The sequence below is a fragment of the Ascidiella aspersa genome, chromosome 3 (assembly GCF_963924565.1).
Source record: "Ascidiella aspersa chromosome 3, kaAscAspe10.2, whole genome shotgun sequence".
NCBI lineage: Eukaryota > Metazoa > Chordata > Ascidiacea > Phlebobranchia > Ascidiidae > Ascidiella > Ascidiella aspersa.
In genome coordinates, this window is record NC_139449.1 from 38824394 (window position 1) to 38839248 (window position 14855).

The window sequence follows — 14855 nt, forward strand, 5'->3', positions numbered from 1 at the left end:
CGCGCACCTTGAGGCTACAATGTTCAACCGAGAGAAGCATTCATACTTTGCACGGAAACTTTACTTAAAACTTGCGTACAACAAATCATTGGACGTAAAACTGTCCGGAATATCTCGCAAAAACTTTATAAATATATTGCTATTAAGCGTGAAATCATGAAAGTCCGACGAGACTTTTCTAAGGTTTAGGCCGACGACTTGAAAATTATTTAGCTTGAATAATATTCATAAAATCATTTGCATTTTGTCTGTCCTAATCCGATTTTATCAGATCAAATTTTAATATTCGGCCAAACGCGCGCCCGGTTCTGTGGTTCACTGGTTCTGTGGCTCTGTGGCTCTGCGGCTCTGCGGTTCTGCGGTTCTGCGGTTCTGCGGTTCTGCGGTTCTGCGGTTCTGCGGTTCTGCGGTTCTGCGGTTCTGCGGTTCTGCGGTTCTGCGGTTCTGCGGTTCTGCGGTTCTGCGGTTCTGCGGTTCTGCGGTTCTGCGGTTCTGCGGTTCTGCGGTTCTGCGGTTCTGCGGTTCTGCGGTTCTGCGGTTCTGCGGTTCTGCGGTTCTGCGGTTCTGCGGTTCTGCGGTTCTGCGGTTCTGCGGTTCTGCGGTTCTGCGGTTCTGCGGTTCTGCGGTTCTGCGGTTCTGCGGTTCTGCGGTTCTGCGGTTCTGCGGTTCTGCGGTTCTGCGGTTCTGCGGTTCTGCGGTTCTGCGGTTCTGCGGTTCTGCGGTTCTGCGGTTCTGCGGTTCTGCGGTTCTGCGGTTCTGCGGTTCTGCGGTTCTGCGGTTCTGCGGTTCTGCGGTTCTGCGGTTCTGCGGTTCTGCGGTTCTGCGGTTCTGCGGTTCTGCGGTTCTGCGGTTCTGCGGTTCTGCGGTTCTGCGGTTCTGCGGTTCTGCGGTTCTGCGGTTCTGCGGTTCTGCGGTTCTGCGGTTCTGCGGTTCTGCGGTTCTGCGGTTCTGCGGTTCTGCGGTTCTGCGGTTCTGCGGTTCTGCGGTTCTGCGGTTCTGCGGTTCTGCGGTTCTGCGGTTCTGCGGTTCTGCGGTTCTGCGGTTCTGCGGTTCTGCGGTTCTGCGGTTCTGCGGTTCTGCGGTTCTGCGGTTCTGTGGTTCTGTGGTTCTGTGGTTCTGTGGTTCTGTGGTTCTGTGGTTCTGTGGTTCTGTGGTTCTGTGGTTCTGTGGTTCTGTGGTTCTGTGGTTCTGTGGTTCTGTGGTTCTGTGGTTCTGTGGTTCTGTGGTTCTGTGGTTCTGTGGTTCTGTGGTTCTGTGGTTCTGTGGTTCTGTGGTTCTGTGGTTCTGTGGTTCTGTGGTTCTGTGGTTCTGTGGTTCTGTGGTTCTGTGGTTCTGTGGTTCTGTGGTTCTGTGGTTCTGTGGTTCTGTGGTTCTGTGGTTCTGTGGTTCTGTGGTTCTGTGGTTCTGTGGTTCTGTGGTTCTGTGGTTCTGTGGTTCTGTGGTTCTGTGGTTCTGTGGTTCTGTGGTTCTGTGGTTCTGTGGTTCTGTGGTTCTGTGGTTCTGTGGTTCTGTGGTTCTGTGGTTCTGTGGTTCTGTGGTTCTGTGGTTCTGTGGTTCTGTGGTTCTGTGGTTCTGTGGTTCTGTGGTTCTGTGGTTCTGTGGTTCTGTGGTTCTGTGGTTCTGTGGTTCTGTGGTTCTGTGGTTCTGTGGTTCTGTGGTTCTGTGGTTCTGTGGTTCTGTGGTTCTGTGGTTCTGTGGTTCTGTGGTTCTGTGGTTCTGTGGTTCTGTGGTTCTGTGGTTCTGTGGTTCTGTGGTTCTGTGGTTCTGTGGTTCTGTGGTTCTGTGGTTCTGTGGTTCTGTGGTTCTGTGGTTCTGTGGTTCTGTGGTTCTGTGGTTCTGTGGTTCTGTGGTTCTGTGGTTCTGTGGTTCTGTGGTTCTGTGGTTCTGTGGTTCTGTGGTTCTGTGGTTCTGTGGTTCTGTGGTTCTGTGGTTCTGTGGTTCTGTGGTTCTGTGGTTCTGTGGTTCTGTGGTTCTGTGGTTCTGTGGTTCTGTGGTTCTGAAGCGCGCAAGGAAAATATAAAACGACGCGTATTTCCCAACTTATGTGTTAAAGCTGATTCACCGACCTGCACAAAGTTGTTGTCGCAGGCGAGGAGTTGTTTGCATCTCTTGGTGATCTGGAGTCTCCCGTCGTTTCGTCGCATCTCGTTCTGGCAAGCAAAACAAAAATGCTTAACATTGAAATTATTTTTGCTAAATCGTCTAAATCAACTCTAACGTTATGAATACACTGTCTACCAGGCATTGTACCAATTTTGTTGTTCCGGCAAATATTTCCCTAAGGTTACGTTACCTCATTAGCGAGACATTGCTTGACTTTCCCGTTGAGAATGCAAGCTTCGTTGCTTCCTTCGTTCGTACAAACCCAACATCGGAGGGCTGTGAAAATAAACAACAAATTTACAAGTGAGTTGTAAACAAGAAACGGACAGCTGTGCAAAAATAACTGTTTAAAGTTAGTCACGTTAGTTTTTATTAGCGTTCTTCTTGACTAATATTGTGTGTGTTTTTAGATACTGATGATGCTTTTATTAGAGAAATATATTTATCAAAATATAACATACAAACAAACTGATTTCGGTTTACTAACTTCTGTACTTAGTTTAATCTTTATAAAGTGAGTCACCGAAAAGCCATTGCAGACACATATGTGTGCCATATCATTTATTCAATGAAACATATGTACACACATGTGTGTGTTAACAACTGAGATCTAGCCCGTCTGAAGCTGCTTCTGCGATGGCTTTCGGTGTACTAATGATACGCAAGCCGTAATCGTTGGTCAAAAAGCAGCTTCAGAAGGGCTAGATCTCAGTTGTTAACACACACATGTGTGTAAATATGTTTCATTGAATAAAGTTAGCCAGGAAAATGATTTAGGGTGAATTTGATGAGGTTCTAAAGTTTTTTTACTGACGTAGGGAGCATTTTAAACGTCTTGCATGGGCTTTGATATTCTAACTGCGACTTACTACCTACAACCATTGCGCTCCGAATTAAAAATAATCTTCTTTAAAAATGTTACGAAATTTAACTTGCTATTAATAATTGTTACCAAAGCGCTACGTAATGTTGAAACACGTTTGTTTCGCTTCAAAGTTTGCAAAACAAGCACGACACATTGAAGTTATTTTCAATCCGCCGGAGGCAAAAGCTATTCTCACAACTTACAATCGCAAGCAGGTTCTGGGACAATTAAAATTCTTGCGATAGCGAATCCATTACATCAAAACATCCATTTATATAAGTTTGAGTGCTGTTGTATTATATTTTGGATGCTGTTATAAGTTATTTTACCGACTTATATTTTTATTAAATTTTGTGAAATGCCTTATATAGACGGATTTGCATACCACCGCACTTATTAATCAAAACGCAATTTTTAGCAAGCTTAACGTTGGATTTTAATACTTCGCCCTTAATTTATTCTTGTACAAAAATACCGCAAACTCGAGTACTTTTGGTGTTTTTTTATCGACCTTATTTTATTGAACATCTTTGAATTGAAAAGTTATGTTCTGTTTCCGGAATTAAATTAAACTTTACTCAGTAAATATTAAAGTGCAGTTTCGCCGCAATTTTAATGTTAGAACCTGATGTGGTGATCAGGAACTGCGGTTAGGGTTAGTTACCTCAGGCCAGACCTGGACCACAAGATTTATTTTAGCTTTTTTAAATTACATTAAAATTAGATTATTTCATTTTTACCAAATTTGATTAGAATTAGATCATTTTGAGTTTTCTCAAATTGGATTAGAAGTATAATTACCGAATTCTTAAAAAAAAAAAACTATTTTGAACTAGAATTGGATTGAAAATGGTTAAGATTCGGACGCCATAATTTGGCAATTATAAAAGAAAACTAAAAACAAAAGCGATTTACAAATTGCTTAAAACTCTATTTTAAACTAAGTTGAAACGTATATTTGGAACGAAGAGAGAAAGGCCGATATAACTTCTTCGTACTGATGCAGATTTTTAACGTTTTTACTGGATAGCGATACGCCATTTGTTTTCAAATTCTTAATTTAGGAGCTTATTGAAATATAATGGCGATGTCTTTGCTGGCGAAATATTTATATATTAATATAAATAAACAGTGTCAGACCTGAATTAGACTATTCAGCTGTAAAATTCATTTAAATAAATATTTTGTAGTTATTAATTTCACGTATTTTGCAAATTCTAAACCGTTTATGCTCCTATTATTGAGTTTGACTTTCATTAAAATATTTAATATAGGCGTAGTAACTTATAATCGCCGTTTCTTTAGGTTTCTTGTAATATGTCGCCGTAGAACGTTATTACGCCCAATATTTTCGCCGTCATTTTGCAAGACAATGTTGTTATCTTAACTAATCGATGCGCAGAATGCAAAGAACGAAACCATCTTCATAGAAGTTTTTTAAAGAACCTAAATGACTTAATGCAACTTCATAGAAATTAAAAATGCGCAAATTAAAAATCCAAATAAAAGGGTATTTTTTTGCGTATAGAAAACTTAAATTAAATGAATATTATAAATTTAATTTAAATTCATATTATAATTTTTAAACTAAACAAAAACACAAACCTTGACAATTCAAAATGAATATTGCGATCACCAAACTTGAAATTAGAAAAGTCTTTATCATTATAATCGTAAAACTCAGTTAATCTTACTGAAACCAGCGACCTATGCCTTATATAAGCCGCTGAAACGCGAAAAAAGCTCAATCGTGCCTGGATTTTATCTTTTCGCTGTAAGCGGTTTATATTCATCGAACGAGGAAATTCTCAGATAATCATCTCGCGTTTTATCAGATGCAACAGACTAGCGCTCACAATTACCGCGCTCTGCCTAACTATTCGCATCGATGGGCGAAATAGGTATTTATGACGTCAGTTCAGTGACGTAATGGTGAGGAAATGTCGACACAAGAATTCATCAATAAAAGCACTAACAAAAAATGTAGTCTTTCTATTTAAGTTTGGAGATATTAATTTTATCGTTTAAAAATAAATCAAAGAAGAGAGATTTTTGTACTAGGGACGATAATATCGGACCTGAGCCGATAACCGATACCAAGCGATAGTATCGTCCAATACTTGGGCGTTTAAAGACCCAGGTTAAGGTTGTATATTTGCTGCAAACCATTACGTTTTGTTTCTGATTTAAAAATGAAAGAAAAATATAACGGAAGTTTGGCAAAGTATAACTGTATAGCATTTGTAATTATTTGGCAACTTATGATGATAATTAAAACACGAAATAGTTATCGTTTCAGGAAATTACGTATTTTATTTTTATTTTTAGCTATTTTAACTTTGGTATTTGTTAAAATAATTTTCAAAAAAAAAAAAATACTGTTTTGTTTTTGGTGGTTAAGTGTGTGAATTATATCGTTTCTGCTTGCCTTTTTTAATTTATTGTGAAAATCAATCTGTCAATTAAGTACTCAAGGTGTTGAACAACGTGCAATTAGTGGTCTGTAAGGTCAACACAAAAGTCTGGACAACGACGTTTAAAGCCTCACACACCATTTGTCCTTTGATCAAAACATACTTTATCTTTAACAATATTTTAAAGTCGAACTTTTAAATTTAAAAAGTCTTAGATTCGTAATAATTACCCACTTAAGCGTCGCTATAATGATGTAATTACAATTACATAATTGCAATCTCAAGTATTCCTTGAATCCGAAACAACTGGGTCAAAGTGAAAACAACTTATTTCCAGTCTTAGCGGCGCGGTAAATTTACTGCGAAGCGCTATATAGGGCAACACACCTTAACCTAACCCTGCAGCTATTTACAGCAATTGGTAAACTTGTGCTAAATATCTCCAGCGGCATTACAAACAGAAACTTATTATCCGGTTAATCCCGGCTCAACTTGCCTGTTCAGCCAACGGTTAATTATAACTTGTAATTTCCTCTAATAGCAGTTCATCAGCTTCGGTGAATTCCTCGTGCAAGATCTACCGGTAATTCCCCGCCACTTTTAAATCAAAACATGTTGTGATCGTGATTGTGACGTCAGAATAACTTACAAGAAGTCCTGGTGGTTTTGTGCTGCGTTTCCGACAAAAAATGCGTCGAGTGTTTTGGATTTATACAAGAAAAAGCACGTCTTGACAAGTTAGGAAATGTTAGGTGCATTTCCAAATTTTCGCTCCAGCTAGTTTACAAACAAATAACAAAACTAAATTGGCCACGTTTCGCATTTAACTTGAAAGAGACCAACGACATTAGTGTTAACGTTATTTAGTAGCGTCATGAAGAATGAATCTGATGTTTCAAGCTCAGTGTATTTTAATCAGGTGAATGGTTCGCCCCAGGGTGAATAAATTTTTTGCAGGGGTTGAACCAACCAAAAGGGGTGAATAAGGGTGAACCGTCAGAAATGGATGATAGCTTGCGAGCAGGGCGGGTATTTCGGGTGTTCAACCTGTTCAGTGTTTATGGATACTATATAGAAGAGTTAGTTATATTATATCAAGGGTGAATAAAATCTAGAGATAGATGCTAGGGGTGAACAAAACTAAAAAAGTTTAAGAGGCAGTGGTTTACATTATGGATGTCTTGACACAGAATGATGTTATTTAATCAATAAATAAACTAATGAATATTTTCGAAATAACTTGGCTTGGACTAAGTCTTTTCATTAAATAATAATTTGGTGAATTTCACTCGATTTTTCTGCTTGCAAAATAGTTTGCTTGCAATATATTACGTTTTGAAATTCGACAATCCAAATATTGCTCGGTATCGGGTAAGTTTACCCATTTAAAAAAACTTGACATTCATTTTAAAGCCAATAACTTGCACTGCGAATTGGCTTGCTATTGTTAACAAATGGCTTGGTTGGGACTTCAAGTGATTTAAAATTACTTCTTTACAAAACTGCCTCAAATTAAACAAACTCTATAAGCGCCTCTGTCATTTCCTTGGGTTTCCAGCAATGTAGATCTCGGAATGCACAAACTTTACTGTTGTATCGAGATCTAAGTGGTAAAATCTTAAGTTTAAGCCATTACATTGATATTATTGTTGGCTGCTGGATTATAATAATTTAGTGGGACTTGATTAGTTTAAATGTTTTAACACACTTTTACACTAGTGTGTAATTTTGTTGGCAACCAATTGCTCCATTTGAACTTTATCCTGGTATTTCCAGTCGATGACGCTGCAGTATTGCGGTTATGCTTAGTTACGTTTTACTTCTTTCATGACAAAACATAAAAGTTTTCTCAAACCGCTTCGAATTCTATGGCAGGGGCGGGCAAACTGTGGCTCGCCAGCATGTTTTTGTAGCTCTTCTAGTCGAATCGTAAAATTCCAAAACATTGGTCTACCTAGTCTACCAAGAGTACCTTTAATAAACGTTTCTCTCCTGTCCCTTCCTTTATTTAGGTAAGCATTTCGTTTATGGCGAGACCAGGGGTCCGCAAATACGGGGTCGCGACCCAAATTTGGGTCGCGGGACCATTAGGTTTGGGCCGCGAAAGCCTTAATGTATTCACACTAAGAAAATATCGTGAGACTTTTGTTTGAACCAGGTGAGGGAGCACTGGCAATCTAGCACTATTTTTGGCCATTACCGAAACACCAAACTAATCTGCTTAGCCGGGATCTGGGTTTACTTCCTAGTATGTTTTTTCAAAAAACATTACTCTACTTTTTAGCCCATTTTCTTTAACTAAAGCGTCGTGAGCATGTTGCATTCTATAATTATTTTGTCTGATAATATTAACTTTTTGGCAAACATAAACTGCTTAACCAGGTTGTGTAGTTTTTCACAAACTTACACGATATAAACAAGCTATTATAAGACGTTTACGCGAATCTTTATGCGGTTGATGCGTTTTTTCTTGATTTTTTATACAGCTGTGGGGCACTAACGTGATGCGGAAATCTATTTTTGTGTGGTCAAGCGCGTCGACCATCCTTTTAGATGAAAAGTTTTGCTAACAAAACCAGATGCAGACAATCTGCGCTTGACGCATTGAGTTAGGCTGGACATAGCAGGGTTATTTAACGTTGTTGTGCTAAGATGTTGCGTCTTAGCTTTATTTTGTAACATCATGTCTTAAAATATATTGCCCCCGCAAAAATCCTTGAATCCGCGCCTTATAATGTTGAGTTTCCTAAAAGGATTGCGAGACGTCGGGCGTTTTTAGTGAGTTGCGCCAAAATCTATAGCCCCCTTGCCAGTAACTATTGCACTAAGCTAAGTAGCGGACGGGGTTTGGAGGGGTTATGGCGGGGAGTTAATGGGGCTGCAACTCAAGGAACACATATTGGTTGCTAAATTATAATTGTCATACGAATGAGACATCACACGTAGTAAAACTCAAGACTTATATTCAGTTGTGTTACAGAACCCTTTCACTTTTAAAATAAACATAACACAGACTTGTTCTAATTAATAAAACTCAATGTTACTGTGTTGCTATTTATTAAAAACATCTCGAGAAGTATTTGGGTCGCGAGACCATGGTACTGGTAATTTTGGGTCGCGCCAAAAAGTATTTGCGGACCCTTGCACTAGACCAGTACTCCGCAACAAGTGTGCCTCGAGACCATGCCAGGTGTGCCGCGACGTTCCCGGTGGTTTCACTTGTGTTTTTAAGGGTACTTTTTTTAGTAGAATTAAAACAAAATGGTTCATCCAAGAAGGCAAACCCTATGCAATAATCCAGGTGTAACTTTATGAACTTTCTTTCATAGTTACATTTTTTTAAAGCTATGTTACGTCCAATCGCCGGAAAGCGAACTATAAACCATTTTTTTAAAACCCCAATTGTCACGTCATTTTTCAAATATTATATAAAAAAGCCCCTGACTCGCAATGGGGGTGCACTTTACAGGACTTTGGCCAGGATAAGGCATTTTGCCGACGGGTTTAGGACTTATCCCGATTTAGACTTTATTACAATTATAGGTATTATAGCTCTATTGGTCTTATCGCAAATTTGTTTTATTCCGACGTTGATGTTGTTTCAATTTTACGATATTTTAGAATGTGCGTAAAAAACACACAAAACTTGCTAATAAAAGAACGTAAAAAGTCGAATTGTCGACGCCTTTGACGCGTTTAATTATAAATCGCTACTTTTTTTGGGGTAGCCCAGGATATTTGGTATTGTTGTCTATTGTTGATCTTCATATACTTCGTAGGTGTGCCGCCGAATATATTTAGCTCTGTTGGTGTGCCGTAAGTTAAAAAAGGTTGCGGAGCACTGCACTAGACAAACAATCAGGCAACGCAATTTCCTTGCTAAGGTTTCAGAGATTAGCAAATCAAACAAAAGGCTCATATTACCGTTTTGTTATATATATTACAATTCCGTTATTATTGCTAAACTTACATTATTTATCGTTTTTGTATTGAAATAATTTTGAGGCTCTCTGGTACTTATATTTTCTGCAAATAGCTCTTCTATTGAACACAGCTGCCCTGTTCTATGGTATGGCGCTATTTGATTGGATCGCTCTTTTACGCTCGCACCCGTTAGCGACTCAACTTACCTTGATTTATGTAGGCCTATATCGAGCTCAGAAAAAATAGGGAAAATTGAAATTTCTCTTTAAGAGATTGGCATGTAAATAAAGATCTTTGTATTTGCTTCTACACCGATTGACAGTTTGGGCAAAAAGTTTGACCGTCTGATCCCATTATAAATAGTTGGTATCAGATCATGGACCAATAAAAAAAATGAAGCACAGAAGCACACACATTTCAACGTATTAATTAATAAGTTGCTTAAGCGTTTTGAACACAGATTTGTGTATTATATCAATTATTAACTTTTTCTTTGAACAAAATTTTTAATCTTATTTGGTAACATTTAATGACTAATTTCGGGGACATTATCACTGTCGCAATTACCTTACAACTTGAACAAAACATAACTGTGAGACCTCGAGTGGAAAATTTGTTTAATTAAGTTCCACCATTTTGTACAAACGAATAAAACAGCGTTCTTAATGATGGCTCGATTTTGCACCAAATTATTTGTTGCGGACAAACCAGCTTTTAAACAGTTTCAAACAGAGGACTTTTAGATTTCGGTTAGAGTTGCATTTAGTTTGCAAACTGCCTGTGTTTTATTAAACTCTTTCTCTGTTTATTTCCAACGACTTTATTGGTAAGAAAACCTTAATCTTTAAAACAGCATAGTTTAATAATTTCCAACTTTCCAAACCGGGTTTAAGCTATTGCCCTGAGCTGGAACCAAAAAAAAACAACTGTAGTCATCACAACACGTTTTATAGCTTTTTATTCATCCAGCAAGTTGTTTACGAGACGCGGGGTCTGGCCTGCTGCTGCTGGTTCTGTTGGGCCCCGGGTCGGAACCTGGGGGGCGGGGTGCGGTCCTTGCGGGCCAAGCGAGATCGGTTCTTCACCAACCTGAAACAGTAAGCAGAGTGTTTAAATGCATTTTAACATAATCCTTGCTTAAACTCTGAATATTTCTTTCTGAGTAAAACACAACGTCCATGAGGTGTATAATGCACAGACATGTTTATGGGAATTAAGCCGGTTTCAATTTGCAGACACAATATTAACAGAATGGTTATATAGAAAAGACAGACATATTAGACGTTTATATGTTTTTGTCAAGGTTCTCAGACAAATGCCTCGTAGTCTTGTCGGCATATTTATTTACGACTCGTCATCTAAATACAGTCATCACTGAACCATGACAAAAAACAAATAAACCATGGCGATCTGGGAAAAACAATAAGTTGGTAGTCTTAGTCTGGTCTTCTTTAACTCTTAATCACAAGATTTAGGTTTATCATTGTTCAACGCAACACTAGTTTTTCAATTTCCTTATCAAAGTGGTAGGATTTCAAACTCCAGGGTGCAATAAAACCTGGTTGCATTAGAGGTTTGAAATCGTATCACAACAAGTCTGCGCACTGTAAATTTGACTCGCACACGCTCAATCAAAATCTTGACAAAAAGTGCCATGAAATGCAGGCTGGCTGCAGGGTCGTGACCCTCTGGTTATATAGCCACGGTTCAAGTGACTGGGAAAATATTTAAGTTTAAATAAATACAACAATCATTTTAAATAGAAACCATTGCTGGGAGAAAAAATTGCCACTAGTTCAGCAAACACTAAAGCGATTTTCACTGATTTAAACAATTAAAACATTTACCTTAAATGGATGGCAGCAGACACACTGTAGTAAACCTTGTAGTACATCTTGGGCAAAGCGTATGACTCGTAAACACTGGCATCGGCCAAATCCCTCATCCCAGCGGCATCAACAATGTTTCTGCAACAAAACATTATAATTTGTAAACTTAAAAGAATCTAAAGGTTGCTTCTGATAATGTTAGAGTTGAATTTTAACAACAGCCTTTTATCACAAATCATTGATACTTTTACAAGTGTAACAATGTTTATCCACATAAATGTTATAATGCACTAAATTTGTGCATGAATGGGATTTCACTCCATTTTAGGATCACTTAGTTAGAATGAGATTTAACATAACGGTCAACATTTGTATGGTTTTGTCAAGGTTCTCAGACAAATGCCTCGTACTCTTGTCGGCATATTTATTTACGACTCGTCATCTAAATACAGTCATCACTGAACCATGACAGACCGAAAACATTCAAACTTTGATTAAAAAAAACATATAAAAGGTTAGGCTGTGGACAAAGTGCAATCAGGTGATACTGAGAAAACTTTGTGAAAATTGTTTCCTGAAATTGTGTTTTTGCTATTGGGTATACAATCCTGCCAAATTTTCTACGCTGCCCTAGAATCCTACCACAACGCACATTATTTGGGTACAGGTTGGCGTTTCTGGTTAGGGTGGGTCCAGTGTTATTATTAAATAATAATTACAATAATAGTCAACCCACCCACACCCAAACATTGTGTGTTGATCTAATAATTATGGTAGAATTGTTGAGCAGGGCCACATTTTCATACATGGGTTTATAATGCATAATTTGGGTTGGGGGCGACTTAACGTTTAGGTGGATTAAGTAATATCATATAATTATTCTTCTACATTTATTTCTTCCCTGCAAGTTTAATTTAAACAAAATCATTTTGTTACTGTAAAAAATGTAGTATAGGATTCTAAACAAGTGCTATAGTCCCAGATTGGAAACTTTGGATTGTGCGGGGCAGAAGATTTTGCAGCTTTGCAAGGCTATAATAACATTTCAGCCCAAATTCGCACGGCTGTGATCCAGGTTGGAAATTTTGGCCTGGGATAAATCCCCCGCGCAGTAGAACTTTCAGCCGCGGTCACAGCCGCGCATTTTATAGAAAATGTGTTCAGCCGCTCAAATCTGACTCGAGCAAACACGCAAAACTTCAGCCGCGCAAACTTCTGTATGAAACTTAACAAGCACAAAAACAATTGGCGGGCCGCATACTGAAGTTGCATAACATTTTTTAACGCTAGTTTATAAGACGTATATAATATAATGTATCATATAGAATCACGTTAAAAACGCACAGTTCGGCGATTTGGTCACGCATCAGTGGACAACGGTCACGTCAAATTAGGCAATTTCGAGTAATATTGCATATTAAATGCTATACTACCCAACTTTTTAAATATTTACCTTAGCACTGCGCCCGCACACCAACCAAAAATTGCGCAGTGATTCAAGTATTCTATGAACGCTGTAAGTTTAATATAAATTCGCAATTTACAACTTTCAGTAGCCTGATGGTTTAGTTTCAGCCACGCAAGTTCAAGTCGAAATTTTATTTTCAGCCGCGCATTTTTTCAGCTACAAAGCATCTTCCCCGCGCAATATCCAAAGTTTCCAATCTGGGCTGTGATAACGTTATTCGTAATATTTACACGGCTACAAATGGAGTACGATACTAAAAACCATTAGCGCAACGGAATATTTGCACCTTTGAGCAATTTTTTTGTGCCGAGCGCATTCTACATTGATTTAACATGAAATCATTCTATCCTTCCACAGCTAACATTATTTGGGTTAGGGTCAGCATTTTGGTATATTACCAAAAATTAACACTTAACCCACACTCGCCCAAACACTAATCAAAATATTGTGCGTTGCTTTATTAATTGTTCCAACGGTGCGGTAGTATTCTAGACCAGCGCCCAAACTACTAATGACTATATATCCTACATAGATTTCAAATTACGTTAAAACAACCCACATTTCGGGTTAAATATTTCACCTGATGATGTATTTCTTGATGGCCTTGTCCTTTGGAACTCTGGCCCCCGAAGATTCACATCTCACGTATTTTACGTGTCCCCTCCCTTTCTTATTCCTGCCATTGTTACGGCGTTTCGTCGTCATCCTATCTGCGTTTAAAAATATGAATAAGCGATAAAACTTCACAACTGAATAGCTACGGTCTTTAGCCTTAAGTAAAGCGTAATTCTAGTTTAATAAGTTCTATTTTCAGCAAGATGAAAGAAGATTTTTGTCTTTACCTGGCTTTGGAAACCGATGCACAAAAAGAGGATTATCTCGATCCAAATCCACAAATTTTCATGCCGCTTTGGGTGCGAGATTATTTTTTGTGCGAGATTATATTTTGATAAACAAGGGGTTGACTTGTGATAAAAATACTTTAGCAGGATAAAATGTTCAAGTTATGCAAAACATAAAAAGGTCTAATTTTTATTCGTATTTCTACTTGAACTCAATTATGGAAACATTTAAGTAAATTAATCAATATCGTAAAGTTTAGACATAAAATGGTCGCCAATAAACAAAAAAAGTTAAGACTTGCAAGTAGGAAAAAAATGAAACAAACTCATTCGTCATGAGACATCGTTTACATTTAAATGGCTGCAAAACAATACATAAAAACAACTAAACGTTATTTATTTTAAGGCGGAAAACCTTAGATATTTATATTTTTTCTTCTTTGAAAGCGTCGAAATAAAACCCGCCTTGTAACGAACTTTGTACTCTCTAGCGCTATTGCTTCTATTTGTTTTGCGTGACCGAGAAACTTGCAAATCAGCTGCGAGTCGTAAATTAAATAATAAGAATACGTAGAAACACAAATGTTTAGAACTAAAGGTTTTAATGTGAATTTATAAGTTCTTAGGTTTGCCAGCGTTTCTTTACTTCCCTTTCAATGTTATTTTAATGCTTCTGGCGCTGGTTGAGAATAATGTTTTACGAAACCAGCTCCCAAAATTGAAATAGCAAATGAGAAATCGATAAATATGAGAGAACAAATAAAACGCCAACTCACACCCTAACGCAAATATTTTTAGCAATATCAACCCCCAGACGAAATTGTGTTAGGATTCTAGACTAGCGCCGAACATTGTATTAATGTTCTTGCAAGTTAAAATAGAAATAGGATTGATTTTGAATCTAAAAGGTTTAGAAGAGTCTGCTTATGCAGTTTGGACAATGTACAATCAAATTTGTAGCCAAGCGTGCCGGGCAAAAATCCAATAGGCTCTTCCTGAGGCTATTTACCATTCTAATAAAGTAATTAAAAATAAATATAGGAAATAAACCATGGAATGGAAATAATGCAAATCTTTGAATGTAATAATACTACCGCATGAACTCCTTACCCAAATCAATGTATCATCGCTAATGGATGTATGCCAGGTTGGAAAGTTTGGATAAATCCCCCGCGCAGTAGCACTTTCAGCCGCGGTCACAGCAGCGCATTTTATAGAAAATGTGTTCAGCCGCGCAAATCTAACTCGAGCAAACGCGCAAAACTTCAGCCGCGTAAACTTCTGTATGAAACTTAACAAGCACCAAAAAAATTGGCGGGCCGCATACTGAAGTTGCATAACATTTTTTAAAGCTAGTTTATAAGACGTATATAATATAATGCATCATATTGAATCACTTGCGAAACGCTA

At 38.1% G+C, this 14855-nt stretch overlaps 1 protein-coding gene across 1 annotated transcript; it reads right to left on the reverse strand.

Moving 5' to 3' along the window:
- Positions 1-10246: 10246 nt before the first annotated feature.
- On the reverse strand, positions 10247-13531 carry LOC146162914 (small ribosomal subunit protein eS26-like). The gene is made up of 4 exons (XM_083384764.1): positions 13446-13531; positions 13184-13313; positions 11154-11273; positions 10247-10395 (listed from the first exon to the last, which is right to left on the reverse strand). Exons 2-4 carry the CDS (start codon positions 13306-13308, stop codon positions 10284-10286), a joined length of 357 nt encoding a protein of 118 aa, XP_083240890.1. The 5' UTR covers positions 13309-13313; positions 13446-13531; the 3' UTR covers positions 10247-10283.
- Between the last annotated feature and the right edge of the window lie 1324 nt (positions 13532-14855).

Bases quoted from the DNA above. Each gene is read 5' to 3' on its own strand.
- LOC146162914 (XM_083384764.1), bottom strand. From the start codon at position 13,308: ATGACGACGAAACGCCGTAACAATGGCAGGAATAAGAAAGGGAGGGGA. The intron at 11,274-13,183 runs GTGAAATATTTA...GTTTTGTTGCAG, and splicing joins ATCAAGAAATACATCATCAG to AAACATTGTTGATGCCGCTG. The intron at 10,396-11,153 runs GTAAATGTTTTA...TTACTGTTTCAG, and splicing joins TCTGCTGCCATCCATTTAAG to GTTGGTGAAGAACCGATCTC.